This window comes from Podarcis pityusensis (genome assembly GCF_964106645.2).
Source record: "Podarcis pityusensis genome assembly, chromosome: 6".
NCBI lineage: Eukaryota > Metazoa > Chordata > Lepidosauria > Squamata > Lacertidae > Podarcis > Podarcis pityusensis.
This window is the reverse complement of record NC_138030.1, coordinates 48,933,340-48,949,373: the sequence shown is the minus strand read 5'-3', so window position 1 is coordinate 48,949,373 and position 16,034 is coordinate 48,933,340. Positions and strand designations below refer to the sequence as shown.

The following is a 16,034-nucleotide window of genomic DNA, read 5'->3' as shown; positions in this document are numbered from 1 at the left end:
GAACTGCCATCACTGCAAGGGAGCTGCAATGTTTTAACATCGATATTACAGCACTTCAAGAAACTCGAAGAGCAGGCGAGGAACAACTGAAGAAAGAAAAAGGAGGCCACACATTCTTCTAGAAAGGTCTACCTGAGCAAGAATGTCCAACAAAAGAGAGAGAACGCATATATATATATATATATATATATATATATATATACACACAGTGGTACCTCAGGTTACATATGCTTCAGGTTAAATACGCTTCAGGTTACAGACTCCGCTAACCCAGAAATAATGCTTCATGTTAAGAACTTTGCTTTAGGATGAGAACAGCAGCAGCAGCAGGAGGCCCCATTAGCTAAAGTGGTGCTTCAGGTTAAGAACAGTTTCAGGTTAAGAACGGACCTCCGGAACAAATTAAGTACTTAACCCGAGGTACCACTATATATATATATATATATATATATATATATATATATATATCAGAATATGCACTGCTTGCAAATGAAGCACTGTGACACTCCAGAAATTTTTCATGTGCAAACATAATTAAAATCATGACCACATGTGACCACCTCAATAGCACGTGAGCACAAATCATCATGAATGGGGAAAAAAGAAGAAAAAGGGATGCCAGGAAGGACCTGAAATTGCACAAAAAGAAATGAATCAATCTTATTTTGGGGGGTTGTCATTTCCTTAAGGGTGATATACCAGCCATTTAGGAACAGAGAAAGCTACCTTATACAGATCCAAGCTATTAGTCCACCTACATTATATCAGCGAATGTTCTCATGCCCTTGATGGGTATATCTACAGGCATTGTATGTCCAAAGAGCAAATTTACCACTCTTATCTGAGGTCCTCAACACATATATTTGAGCACAATCACTTTGATGTCTTATTAATAACAAATGTACATATTTAACACTGCTATTGGACTAAGCATTCTAATGGAAATTTGATAAGCTGCTCAAAATGGAATGAGATAAGCTTCTCAATAACTTTGCACGTGTGTGTTAGGTTAAGTCTTAACGCTTACGTCCAGTCAAAGGCGACTATGGGGTTGCAGCATTCATGTCGTTTTTCAGGCTAAGGGAGCCAGAGTTTGTCTGGAGACAGCTTTCCAGATCATGTGGCCAGCATGACTAAATCTCTTCTGGCGTGACAGAACACTGTTTACCTTTCCACTGCAGTAGTACCTATTTATCTACTTGCACTGGTATGATTTCGAACTGTTAGGTTGGCAGAAGCTGGAACAGAGCAACGGGAGCTCACCCCGTCACGTGAATTTGAACTGTCAACCTTCCGATCAGCAAGCCCAAGAGGTTCAGTGGTTTAGGGTATATCTGAACCAATTTTTTCTCATGGATTTGCACCTAATCTGAATGACCTGTGATGATTTTCTGCACAACATCCTGAATTCTGCTCTACTTTCAAGGTGTTAAAGTCCAAACCTGATGGGTAAATGTCTTTCAAGTGTGTGCTATTCAATTGTCTCAAACACAACAAGGGTTAAGAAGACTTCTGAAAAATTTTAGTCAACTGGCAGTGCAAGAAAAACTAAAAATTCTGAAAGGACAAAAGTCACCTCTGAAAAAGTGGCTTGTTTTGCCTTCAGAGCAGCAATTTTAAGGAGAAAAAATTCTTCAGGAGAGCAAACTCTTATCTGACAGAATGCCTGGTTTTAAAAATTATTTTAACTGCATAAAGTATTTTATTCTGCTTATGTAGTTTGTTTTTTGTAATGTCATTTTGTAATGTCACTTTCTACATATCTCCATTTGAAGAACTGTTCATTTATTCCTACTCTTGCCTTCCGGCTTCCCAGCTAATTCCTGATGCTGAGGAGGACCTCTCCTCTTAGCCTATGACTGCCAAGCTTAATCAGGAGTCCCTGATGAGGAACTTTGTCAGAAGGTTTTTGAATGTCCAAGTATGCTTTGTTGACCAGATCATCTCTATCTATGTGCTTGTTGACACTTTCTCAGAACTCTAGTAGGGTTTGTGAGACAACTCTTTCCCTTGGAGGAGCCTTGCTTGGTTCATAAGAGCCAACTCCTTGGGGCTGAGGTCCCCCCCCCAATAAAATATTTGAGTGGACCCGTGGACCCCAAAGTTGATGGCCATTGCTATTCAAATGATGTTTGTGTACAGCATCATATGACTGATTATGTGGCGTGAGGCTTACCTGCCTCCCCCAATATTTTATTTAACTTGACACCCCAAGGTTAGACATTTTATCCTTAATAATACTTTCCACCAGTTTTCCCTGGAGAATTGTTATGGTAAGCAGCCTGCTATTTCCAGGAGGCCCCCTGGATCCCTTCCTAAAAATTGCTGATACATTGTCTACTTTCCAGGTCTTGGGTATGATGGATGATCTTAGGGACAAGTAACATGTTTTTGTTAGAAGATCAGTGATTGCACATTTTCATTCACTGAGAACTCTTGGGTGGATGCCAGGTAGACTCGGTTATTTGTCCATTTTTATTTTGTTTATTAGGCTTAGAAATTCATTTCTTATCAGCATTCATCAGTTCTTCAGAGTTGATCCTACAAAAGTTAAATTATGGTTCCGGGATCTGCCCAAAATATTCTGTTGTGACGGCTGAAGCAGAAAACTCAGTCAGTTTCTCTATGATTCCCTCATCCTCCTTTAGCACTCATTTGACTCCCTTTAGCCCAGCCATCTCCCTGCATATTTGAAATTCTTCTTGTTAGTCTTAATTTTTTATGTGTGTTCATCAATTTCCTTTCTAGCATCCCTTATGGTGTACCTGCACATTTATTTATTTTTTGGCCAATGTTTGCAGTGATGGAGTGTAAGATACAATTACCCGGGGTGGGTGCGTGGAGCAAACCCTCAAGGGTGGTAGGGCACAGAGGAAGCCCACTGCAGCTTGCCTCGCAAAGTGGCACATGCGACGCACTCACATTCTGCAGCCAGGCAGAGGAGGGAGGTGGCAACACTGCAGCCAACTCTCCTGCTCTCCGCCCCTGGGTCAGGCTTCACCTGGGAGTGGAGCTAACACGAGGATCCACTGAGTGAGCCTGTCATGGGGGCACTTGGTTGCACCCCCTCCGAAGCAATACACCCAGGGCCACGGTCCCCCAGCCCCCCCACCTTACTGTCTGCTTGCACTTTTTTCTTTTCTTTTCCCCCCTCACCAAAGTTTGTGTTATTTTTGTTCTCAGTTTGGACAAGACTTTATTTGTTAAGGGAAGCCTTTCGCCTCTAGTAGCTTATTTGACTCTGCTCTTTAACCATGCTGGTATCCTTAGGGCTTTCATGGTATCTTTCCTGATCTGTAGTATACAGTCAGTGGGTGGTGAAGCAACCTAAAAACTCCTTGACCAAAAGACTCACCCATGTTCTAGCATGTTGAAAAGGCTGCCAAGTTTGGCCCTTGAATCAGATGTCTCATCTGGTCAGAATGTGAAATTGTGAAAGGAGGCAGTGAAAACAGATGTTGCTCCAAAGAAACCACTAGATGGTGAGGGGGCACAGTCCTTTCACTGCCACACAGTTTAGGACAATATGTGATTATCCATGGGAATGGCACCTCAGCTTCAATCACATCCAAAAGCTTAGCCATGGAACAGTTTATTAATTTGAAATACATAATTTTCAGATCATATATGCCACAACAATGCTACCACCTGCATCTTCTTTGAAGGCATCTGACGAATATAATTTTTAATAGGACACCGAGTGATAGTATTAGCTCAAATACATTGCTATGAAGTTACAACAACATTGGCATTAGTTGATTAAATAAGCAACTACAGCACTTGCATAGTTTAAATGCAGAATTTTTTTTACACTGCCTTTGCCAGTCCAACTTGGTTGTTCCCCCTGTCAAATATACTGTAGTATTCTCTGAGGAACATATCTCCTAGTATCAAGTGATCATAATCTTTGCTGCCAACGCCAAAGCCACTCTTGCAATAGCCGCTATCCTAGAAAGAAAGGAAAGGATATCCTTAAGATGTGGGTGATTCAACCAAGAAATTAATCGAGGTAAAAATGCACAAGGAAGGGTTTCCATATTTTAAACCCTAGCATAAGGTAACATTTCAACAAAAAGAAGGCAAAGGAAGGATTTTTCCTGGGGGGGGGGGGGAGTCTCAAAAGGAGATAAATATTGTAGATGTAACACTAGGACAATAGTAATAGCACACAGTGTTGTAAATTCTGTATTCAGTCTATAACAATTAGCACAATACAGTGGTGCCTCGCAAGACGAAATTAATCCGTTCCGCGAGTCTCTTCATCTTGCGGTTTTTTCGTCTTGCGAAGCACGGCTATTAGTGGCTTAGCGGCTATAAGCGGCTTAGCGGCTATTAACGGCTTAGCGGCTTAGCGGCTTTAAGAAAAAGGAAACAAACTCGCAAGAACTCGCAAGACGTTTCGTATTGCGAAGCAAGCCCATTGGGAAATTCGTCTTGCGGAACGACTCAAAAAACGGAAACTCTTTCGTCTAGCGAGTTTTTCGTCTTGCGAGGCATTCGTCTTGTGGGGCACCACTGTACCTTAATAATGAACAACCAAATTGTACAAGTTAGCAAACTATTTTTAAAATTATAGGCAGTCTCCACAATTCAAAATGTTTTTTGCTCTGCTCTGTTGGAAGAAATAATTGCATGCAAATGCCATCTTATCCCCGGAATTATGCCGGCTTAATGATGATAGAATCAGTTCCAGACAAGGAATCTTTGCCAAGCCTACTTGGAAATGTTGGAGGTTTAAACTGTGAACTTCTATTTGCAAAGCTAATCCCCTACCACTGAGCTATGGCCCCTCCCTATGGAGTCAATGGAGATCACAAGAGACTTATTTCCCATCTCCTCCTCGCTCCACCTCTCCTGCTAGCTATAAAGGATAGGATCACTGTGTCCCTCTGTCAATAGAAGCCCTTCTTTGGGGATACATGTGGTGTATTAAGATGGTGCCGAGAGTGAGATTTCAAAATTCTCTAGATTGTGTCATCACTACAAGAGGAAATGAGGGGAGAAAGAACATTATTTGTTTCAAAATTGTTCCATATCTGCAACTGCCAAGCAAACACACCTGAGAGCTGCATACAGTATATATGTTGCTCTATGTGATGGAAGATTTAAGTCCTTCTCGGGGTCATCAAGCACCCATGTTATACAACATGTCAGAGGCAACCTTCCTGGGATGGGAATCATCTTTAAGAAGATTCCACCTAAACATTAGGAAGAACTTCCTGACAGTAAGAGCTGTTCGACAGTGGAATTTGCTGCCAGGGAGTGTGGTGGAGTCTCCTTCTTTGGAGGTCTTTAAGCAGAGGCTTGACAACCATATGTCAGGAGTGCTCTGATGGTGTTTCCTGCTTGGCAGGGGGTTGGACTCGATGGCCCTTGTGGTCTCTTCCAACTCTATGATTCTATGATTCTATGATCTGTAGTCAGAGATACTATACTAAACTGTCATGAAACTATGTTGGTGGGAATTTGCATTGGCCTTTTTTCTATAAGACATGCAAGTTTGGGTCCAGCTCTTCTGACCGTCTCAGGATATCTAATCGGCTTTCTGCCCCCAAATGTATTCCTTTTCCCCCTGTCTTTAGCCCATGTGTTTGTAAATATTTTGCACTTCTAATCTGACCCAAACTGTTTGAACCTGCATTATTATGGCAAGTAGATAATATTCCAGTTCTATCATATACCTTACGAGTATAGGCTTGTGGAGTCAAAGGATATTGAATTCCGTTGATTACAAAAACAACATTTGGCATTTTGCGGAGGTTTCTGCAGTTGAAGGAATCCTGAAAGAGATAAGGAAAAGAATTGAGTTTGGACATTATTCGGATCATGAAGGAATTGAACCAGCAAACCTCAAGTTTGCTCAAGAAATGTCGTGGATTTGTCCCTGAGCCAATCTCGGGAAAGCAAGCATACCGCTTTAAGTGAGAACTTAATAACCATCTAGTGTAACTCACAGGTTTGAACAGCACACTGTAGAACACTGTAGCACAGAAGCACGCCATCTAGCTGAATATTACAAATAAATCATCTCAACACTTCACATCTAAACTTCACAGTCTAAAGCAATGGAGATGATGCAAATGGGTGCTGATGGCAGGCTGATGTACAATCTGTTTTGAGAGATATTGTTTGGAAGAAACAAAGCCAATGTATTTTGCAGACAGACTACAGTACGAAATAACAGCAGTGCTCGCTCTCTCCCCCTTCCTTTACAGGATGTCACAGCTTATTTTCTTTTCCTGCCATTTCCATTGTTGTAGCTTGGATGCTCATTCACATTTGCATGCATGTGCAGTAGGTATCATGAAGAACCATGAAGGCTAACACTGAGGTACCAGCAGCTGTAGTCCAGGAGGCAGGGCGGGGCACCGACTTGGGCCCCAGATTATGGGTGCCCAATGGAACCTGCGACGTAACATGACGTGTTGACATTATGATGTCCAATGCAATCTCCGGGGTCATGTCTGAGGTCTCGCAAAACCTCCAACATGACTTCCGGTTTCTCCTGAAAGTCGCTTCGGGAGGCCCCGCAAGGCCTTGGATGTGGATTTGTACCAGTGCCTAATCCTCACCACCTTTGTGTGCCTCTGAAACTGGAGCTCCGTCTAACAGAGTAAGGAGTGTGGACACTAGAGTGATATGGATGATACAGGGCCTCTATCAGCTACAGTATGAAGAAAATCAGCAAAAGTCAATCTTACCTTGCCAATGGCTTGCTGGATTTGGTTAATTTCAAATTTTGGACCAAGCAATAAGGACGTTCCTGTGTCAAGAACTGCTTGACAGCCATCTCTGCAGGCAATCTTCTTAGAATTCACTAGAATGCTGAGAAATTGGAAATCATTATATTCTTTAGTTTCTGACATGAAACATTTTAAAGCCACACTGTATGGAGCAGCTGTCCAGGATTTCAGATAGGGAGTTCTCATAGCACTGCCTGAAGATATCAGTTATGGAACCTGTGACCTTCTGTTTGCAAAGCAATTGATCTGCCACTGAGGTAGGGCCCTTCCCCAAACATGGGTTGTTGTTTTTTTAATGGAGAGTGGGATGTGATAAGTACTTTCAGGAAGTTGCGTTGGAAATTGTAGAAGGCATAAAACAAAACACATGAACTACAGATTGTAAGCTGCTCAGGGCAAGGGCCTGCAATCATATACTCTGTTAATGCCATTTACAAGAACGGTTCTATATAAGTCATCCTAACAAGGGACAACTAGAAAACACAGAGTAAGTCGCACATTCATATTTACATTTTATTGCCCTCCATCTCTTCCTGTTTAGCTAACTAGTAGCCATTAAAATTATTCAGAAAAACTTTTCAGTTTTATTGTACCCAGTCAATATGTTAAGATTAACAATAATGTTGCTAATACTACTAATAAGAATAATTCCTGTTTACCTGTCCACGGCAATCCGCCATTGATATTTAGATCTGACAGGAATCCAGTTAATACGACCAGTAAAATAGGATTGATCAATTCCACCAAAAATGATCATGCTCCCATCTGTTTTTCTGAAACATAGATATATAGTGTGCTGTTGTCAAGTCATTCATTCAGAATAAGCTAAACTGCATATTAAAAGAGTGAATGTACCATGTTCTTGTACCTCTGTCCAAATTAGACAGAGAGAGAGAGAGAAAGGAATTTTTGCAGTGCACCAGTATCTACTGGTGAACACTGGACAATGAAGGCTCTAAGATTTTGAAAGGTGAATGCTGTTCATGTACTTTTCCATTCTTGTTCTATATATCACCATGCTTCCTGTTCAGCTCTGTATATCACACACTGACTTCCCCCTTCATAATCTTCATATGTTTTGTTCTTCTAATTGGTTTTCATTGTGATTTTAAGCAAGCCAGTTTGGGGCAGTGGAGGCCATTCTACTCCACCAACCCCAGTCTACCTTCAGCCAGCCTCACCTGCCTGCTGGCTTGCTTGCACCCAGTCCAGGGCATGTCACTGTCTGTCAGATTCCTCCAATTTAGTCAGTCTCATTGCTGCCATTATGGTGGAGAATGCCGAGAAAGGGAGAATTGGCCGGCTTCATTTGTGCCTGGCTCTACTTCCACCTACTGCTTCCCTTAGTGCCTTCTGCCCTAGAAAGGCTTGCTACCTTCCTTTCACAAAACCACTAAGTGTGCAGTGCTGGGCACACTTACTCAACAGTAGAGCTGACATGTACAGGATGAGTTGCATATTATCCACCTAATGTGATGGAGAGATTTATCGTTATTGATCTACTCCCAAAATAGTCAGGTGAAAAGGTCTTTGCCTTTGCATTACAGTCCTCCAATTATTCTGCATGAGGTAGGATTCTGATTTGGAGCAAAGACTCCAGAGGTATTAAATTAAAATCATAAGTGAAGGTAGCTACATGGATGTGTGTGTGTGTGTGTGTGTGTGTGTGTGTGTGTGTGTGTGTACCGTATTTCCATGCATTACAGAATAGTACAAGAATTAGAAGCAGGGGGGTTGCCCTCTTCACTCTCTGCCTCAACTCTGTCTACCTCCCTCTCTTCCCACATTCATACTTAGCTCACCTGAGCTTGGCTCCCGCTCTGCTCTGCTCTCAAGGGACAAGCTGCAAGGGGGGTGCAGTCAACTGCTGGGTACTAGAAAACCAGAGGGACCTTTTCTTCTTCATCATCAAGTAGCCTTGACTACAATAGCTTATTCATCCCTGGAGAAGCTTGGCATTCTGACCAATTTGAGGATGGGGGTTCCAGTCCCCTCTACCCATCAACCTCTGTGCAAACAAAGCACAGTGGCAGACAGAATTGTACAGCAGGCAAAGCAATAGCCAACCTGTAAAATAATCTCAGGTGCATTTTCCTTCCATGAATCCTCCAAGTACACACAACAAATCATCTTAGCAGTAAAGCAAAATAGTGTTTACCCGCTGAGATAAACAGAAAATTCGTCTTTCTCAAGCAAGCCTTTCTTCATCAGGTTATCAATGAATGAACCTCTCCTCCCAGAGCCTAAGCCGAGGATCCCATCATATATAGTTCTGGAAAAGGGGTCTTCTGACTCCCTGGTGCTCAATCCAAATTCCATATCAGAAATAGTAAGACTGGATATCTAGGAGAAAAACAAAATATTCCCTTACTTCTGTATCATGCTGTAAAGTACAGAGCAGGCTGCTACAAGTGATGCATTCAGGCTAAAATCCTGTGCATGTTAACATGAAAGGAAACCTCATTTGACTTTTCAGACAATAATATTCAAACATGGATAGTGGCAGGTAATAAAATATTGGGGGTGGCAGGTAAGTCCCATCCTGCACAATTGATCACAAGACAAAGTCCATGCGCACCATTTGAATGGCAAAGCCCATTAACTTTGGGGGGCAGCCCCTGTCATATAATATTTGAGGGATGAAGGGACCATGACCCATAAGAATTGGCTCCTATGGAGAGTGGGCAAGAGCAAATTAAGTCCTAATTTTAAACCTGTTTATTCAGAGGTAAAGGTAAAGGGACCCCTGACCATTAGGTCCAGTCATGGCCGACTCTGGGGTTGTGGTGCTCATCTCGCTTTATTGGCCAGGGGAGCCAGCATACAGCTTCCGGGTCATGTGGCCAGCATGACTAAGCCAGTTCTGGCGAACCAGAGCAGCTCACGGAAACGCCGTTTACCTTCCCACCGAAGCAGTACCTATTTATCTATTTGCACTTTGATGTGCTTTCGAACTGCTAGGTTGGCAGGAGCAGGGACCGAGCAACGGGATTCAAACCGCTGACCTTCTGATCGGCAAGACCTAGGCTCTGTGGTTTAACCCACAGCGCCACCTGCGTCCCACTATTCAGAGGTAGGTCTCATCAGTTTCATTGATATTTACTTCAGGATTGCATAACCTTAATACTGCAGCTTTAATTTGTGCTACTTCGATTCTAACAACAACAATGTTAACATGAAAGGGAACCTCATTTGACCTTTCAGACAATAATATTCAAACATGTATAGTGGTAGGTAATAAAATATTGGGGGTGGCAGGTAAGTCCCATCCTGCATAATTGATCACAAGACACAGTCCATGCACACCATTTGAATGGCAAAGCCCATTAACTTTGGACGGCGGCCCTCGTCAGATAATATTCGGGGGATGAAGGGACCATGGCCCATAGGAACTGGCTCCTATGGAGAGTGGGCAAGAGCGACTTAGGTCCCAGTTTTAAACCTGTTTATTCAGAGGTTGGTCTCATCAATTTCATTGATATTTACTTCAGGATTGCATAACCTTAGCACTGCAGCTTTAATTTGTGCTACTTTGATTCTAACAACGACAATTTAAAATCAACTTCTTGGTTACCATATATTGTTTTCTGAATTCCTTGAGGAGCAGCCATTCTATGAATATATACATAATTATATCCAAGTAATATAATGGGCTGATTCTGTTTTTACTGTTTTAAAGTTTCCAGGATTCAAAAACATTGAGATGCATTGGCCTTGGAAATACACAGAACAGTTAATTATTTATAAGTTTGTATTCCCAACTTGTCCTGTATCTATAAAATACTACTGTATTAGTTTACCTTGACTGTATCACATCCTAAGATCATTTCCACGCTTCCTTTCCCATACTTAATGGGGAGTCGCTTTCCTGTTCCATTGAAGGTAGAAGACTTATGTGGGTCAAATCTCTGGTGTCTTACTAAAAGTAAAAAGAAAACAGAATTTAATTAATATAAAAAACAGTTTTTAATCTGTGATCGATAGCAGAAACAAACTGAAGGTAAAAATTTTCTGAAGAGAAAAATTGTAATAAAAGAACACTGGAAAACACTTGGGAAACATTTAGATAGCACGTATTATTATTTTACTAAGGAAATCTGACCCAACACGAAATGATTCCCTGATCATTGAAAACTGAGATCTCTCTCTCCAGCAATGGAGTGTCCTATTTTGCCATTTGAAGCATAATGGGATGTGCCCCCACTCTACTACCCTGCCTCCCCACCCCACAACTCCTCCACTGCCACCCTTACTTGGGCTGTGTGGGGGCACTGATGACAGCTGGTTCCAGTGATATTTAGCAAAGTCTCACTGAAATCTTGCCTGATCTTGCATGCTCCATGAGATCTCATGAGATCTCACCAGAGACTGGTGCTGCTGGCGCTGGCCAACAGGACACCCACGGGTGCCACCTCTTCTGCTTCTGCTGCCCGGGGTAGCTACCATACGCTGCCTCATGGGTGGGCCAGCTCCGTCTCTTCTTCCACCATATATATTTCAAAGAACCACATTGTTTTAGCATTATCATTTTGTACCTGTCACTAAAAATGACTGTGCACAATGATGGAAACTGGGTTTTACAAAACCAAATCTACTTGATTTATTGTGTACTCTAGTACGTGTTTACTCAGGAGTAACTTCTATAATTGAGTTTAATTTCTCCCAGGTAAGTGAGCATATAGGATTGCAGACTATGTATATTTATTTAGAAGTCCCATTGCATTCAACGAGTCTTACTTTTAGGCAAATAGAATTAAGGCCTCAACCAGACTGGTTATGATATAATGAACTCTTTCCTTTATGCTACTTCGTTTCCTTCCTTTTGTATACCTGGCTAACATGCTTAAACACTTGGACATTCTCAGTTACTTACTGCATGCTTTATCCTTGCAATAGATAGATGGCACCCAGAGAGGGGATGATCCAGTGTCAAACAGAACCTTGAATGGCTGTGGTGGGGTTCCAATGTAGATAGTTCCATAGTATGTCAGCTGTAGATTTAGAAAACAAATATGCATTGCAGCACTACCCTGCCTCTCTCTCTTTGCTTTACATTTTAGTTCCTCATACTTATGCAAGATAATCTTGTAAATCTGAGTACTTAACTAAGAGGTGGGGTGGGGGAGAGGCAGAAATAAATCACAGTCTTTCATAGGGTAATGTGGAAAGGACCTTGTTCAAATAAATGAAAAATAAACAGTATAAATTCTTGAAACTTGAAAGATGCAGCAGTAGAGCTGACATGCCCTTCCCATGTATATCTGTGCATGGGCAATAAATACCGTTTATCTCTCTTAATCCTTAGCCTTTTCTTCTCTTGAAAAGACTTAGAATCAGAGGCAGCAGAGGTTTAGAATCTGAGTTTTCCTTCTCCTAGATGGGCTACATTCCCAAGTTAACAAGCCCCATCTGCCCCTCACTTCCCTCTACAGCAGGGGTAGTCAACCTTTTATTCCTACCATCCACTAATGCATCTTTCTTGGTGGTAAAAATTTCCTTACTGCTCATCAGTGCTCAGTGGAATGAGGATTCAGCTTGTGCCCCCACCGCCCACCCAGAATCCTGAAATGCCCACTAGTGGATGGTTGACAACCCCTGTTCTACAGCATGTACAGAAACCGCTTTCTTGACAGTTCCACCCACTATTGGTCTCATCCGCTCAATCCACCAGAGCCTGTCTTTTCATGCAGAGGACGTTCCCAACTCACCAAGGGTCTCACACCCATTGGCTCCCCTCACCTGATTTAGCTGGCAGGGCTGACAAACCTTTAAGGGTCTTTAGCAAAGAGACTCTGAGCAAGTGGAAGCTTGCAAGACAACAAACCACCCCTGCTGAAGCACTGTATTCTACACCACTACAGATATTACAGATACGAGAACTCTGATCTCTTTTGCATCTGGCCAATGGGATTTCAATGGGGTTCCAAAGTGCTTAACTTTGGATAGTGCTTAACTGGGTGCAATCCAGCAACTCGTCCCATAGAAATAAATGGGGCTTTGATCTAGCCATGGCTAAATCCCCTTTCCATGCTTTTAGTGGGAATGAATCATGGGTGTGATTTGCTTAACTGATTATGTTGACACCCCCTGGGTGTCAGGAGAAATATGAGGTATTTCAATCAAACATCAGGAAAACAATGGTGAAAATTTGCTCAATGGGGCAGCAAATTGATAAAAGCAAAGCAGACTCACATCCTGGAAGTTCTTAAGTGGTTTCTTAAATCGGCCACGTTTAGAAAAGGCTGTGATATATTCTGTATCAATGTCCCGATGGGTTTTCTGAAAACTTTCTAGCAAGTTTTTCTCCCTGAGCATCCCTCTTCGCGTCTTCTCTCTCTGCAATGGAATCCTGGTACAAAATAAATGAATGATCATGCTTGGATTCTTTTCTGCTCCTGTAAATGTGCTTATTTTGAAATCAGCCTTTCATAATTAATAGGTTTAATGCCATCACCACATCCAAACATTCTCAACTACCAGGTCTAAGCATTTCCAAAATTAAGGCATTTCGGAAATGAAACTTAAAGGTCACATCTACTCAACATGACCAAAGTCTTTCTCAGTATCAATAAAGACTAATATAGATTACAATCTTGCACACAGTCATTCATGCATCTTCTCCATTGACTTCAACAGGATTTGAACAGGTGTAATTCGGGTTAGAGTACCTGTAGATCTCCAGATGTTGTTGAATTATTATTTAATCAGAAAACACAGCTGTCAATAAAGTAAATATTAGCAACTTAATGATCACTTACTTAACAAGACATTCAGAGAGAGCAACAAAGGTGAAGAGAATTGCAAGGCACTTCATCCTGCTAGTTCATCAGAGACTGCACAAGTTTCTCTGCTAATTGCTCTAGAAACTCCATTATTTTATAGCTGCTTGAGAAGTAACCACCATTTTCTTAAGAACAGATGGTCATATTTCATCACTGAAAGTCCAGCCCATTCCAGGAAACCAGAACTGATCAGTCACATTTCTTTGCAAATATGTGGAAATCACACATAAGATTTCAGCATATACCAGGCATCCCCAACCTTTGGCCCTCCAGATGTTTTGGACTACAATTCCCATCATCCCTGACCACTGGTCCTGTTAGCTAGGGTTTATGGGAGTTGTAGGCCAAAACATCTGGAGGGCCAAAGGTTGGGGGTGCCTGGCGTATACCACTGTAAATATAAACAATTCCATTGAATATGTTGCCATGCATTCTATTTCCAACTCCTGTTTGACACCCTGGAGACTCACTGACAGTCAGTGTAGTCCAGTGGTCTTCAACCAGTCCAGACAAATAATGACTGAGCAAAACAATTATTTTAATAATAATTTTTATAATTATTAAAATCATGTAATAATAATTTAAATTTTTTTTTAATGTTGGAGCAATTCATACAGGTGAACTGAGCACCAAACAAACCCAAAGTTTGCATGCTTGTTGTCTTTGTGAAGTTGTCTTGCTTGCAGTGGAATTCTGTGGCTTTTCCTCATACCAGGTCCTTTTTTGAGAATTTATCCAGTATGACAACATTGCTTTTAATACAACTTAGTCAGCTACTGCCATCATTGACATTTGAAGTGAAGTGCCTGCAACTGCTAAAGTTCCAAGGAATGCATTGCCTGCTGTTGCTGCTATTGCCATGTGATCTGTGGAAGCCAGATCTGCTTGGAGGAGCTACTAGTCTCCTCTTACCCCAGGAAGGAAATGGTGGAGGCTGCCATCTTGAGTCTCCTAGGTTGTGCATCCACCCAACAGGATTCAGACCAGGCCCCTTCTGCCCCTTCTTCCCTGGCAGTGGGTAGGGTGCCATGTTTTTGCTCACCTCAGGTGCCAAAATGTCTTGGGCCAACCCTGGAGGGGAAAAACCCCCTGTAACAATAGCAACTGATTGCATTCTTGACAATTAATAGCAATTCCCTTTATACCAAATAATAATTTGAAATTTAGATCCTTTGATAATTACTGTTACCAAATAGGAGGGCTATTTGCAGTGAAGCCATATTTTCTCATAAAAATGTAAATGAATGATAGTTAATTGTTGTTTCCCAAGTTACTCATAATTTGATAAATTTTATGCTGCCTTACTTTGGTTTATACCGTATGAATTTTTTGAACTCATTTAATGACAAGGCCTAGATTTAATTACTGATTTGTTTTATTAGGCCATAGGAATTCATTTCTCAAACATTGCCACATTCTCACTGTTTCCTCAGTAGCTGCTATAGGAAGATGTTGAAACCAAAAAAAGCTTATATTGGATAAGATACTGATCATTCTTGCACATATTCATCTGGAAAAAGCTAGTTTTAAGAATTCCCATCTTTCCATTTTTACTTTATTTATTTTTTCTTCCAAAGTATAATAATTTACTGAGCAGGGAGAATGCAGAAGCAGAAGCAGGAGAGGAGGGAGGCCAAGAGGCAGGGATGAGTCAGGCTGGTGACGAAGCCAGGATGTCTCCCACTCCTGCTGTGACAAGCTACCCTCCCTCCTGATCTCCCAGAACTAGAAGAGGTATGAAGAAAGAGGAGCAAAGGCAGGTGCACCAGTGGAGTCTCAGATTGCTTGGGAGGGACCTGGGAGAGGAGGAGACTTAGGCAGCTGTGGGAAGGCGAAGACCTGCAGTCCCCACAACTGCCTCATAGGGGCAAGATCAGCTGAGAAGAGCTGCCGTGCTCACTAGGCCTGGTACTCTTGAGCAGACCTTGTTTCTTCTAGTAAAGAATTAACTTCACTTAGTCTGTGTGATTTATTGTTGACCTGCTTTTGACACCCACTCCTGGCAGCTAGCAGCCAGGGCAGAAGGTGGGGGGACAGGCAGTTCACAGCACCAGCCTGGGCTTGGGTGAAAGAACATGTCCACCTAATCCATTCACTCTCCCCACAAGCCCAGTGCAGAGAAGGTTGGAGTGCTCTGTTACAGAAGTATTTTAGAGAGCCAAAATTTTATGAAACTGTTTTTTTCCATTAAAAATATTTATTTCTCTTAAATAACACAATTAGTTCAGGTCCTGACAAGCATCTGTATAGAGGGCAATATACAGCTTATATGAGTCAAAACATTTTCTAATGTGTGGAGAGTCCTCTGTTTTCATTTCTTGCCTCTTAATGTTTTGTTTTTGTTTTTTGTTTTGTACAGTCATACCTCGGAAGTAGAACAGAATCCATTCCAGAAGTCCTTTTGACTTAGGAAACGTTCCAAAGCGTGGCTTCTGATCGGTTGCAGGAAGCTCCTGCAGCCAATCAGAAGCTGCAGAAGCCCCGTCGGACGTTCGGCTTCCAAAAGGAC

At 41.9% G+C, this 16,034-nt stretch overlaps 1 protein-coding gene across 1 annotated transcript; it reads right to left on the bottom strand.

Moving 5' to 3' along the window:
- Positions 1 to 3,576: 3,576 nt before the first annotated feature.
- LOC308479216 (embryonic pepsinogen-like) lies at positions 3,577 to 13,587 on the bottom strand. Its single transcript, XM_081009670.1, has 9 exons — positions 13,502 to 13,587; positions 12,936 to 13,092; positions 11,617 to 11,734; positions 10,544 to 10,662; positions 8,902 to 9,086; positions 7,403 to 7,516; positions 6,702 to 6,825; positions 5,682 to 5,780; positions 3,577 to 3,948 (listed from the first exon to the last, which is right to left on the bottom strand). The coding sequence occupies exons 1-9, from the start codon at positions 13,555 to 13,557 to the stop codon at positions 3,808 to 3,810; spliced, it is 1,113 nt and encodes a 370-aa protein (XP_080865796.1). The 5' UTR covers positions 13,558 to 13,587; the 3' UTR covers positions 3,577 to 3,807.
- Positions 13,588 to 16,034: the final 2,447 nt, after the last annotated feature.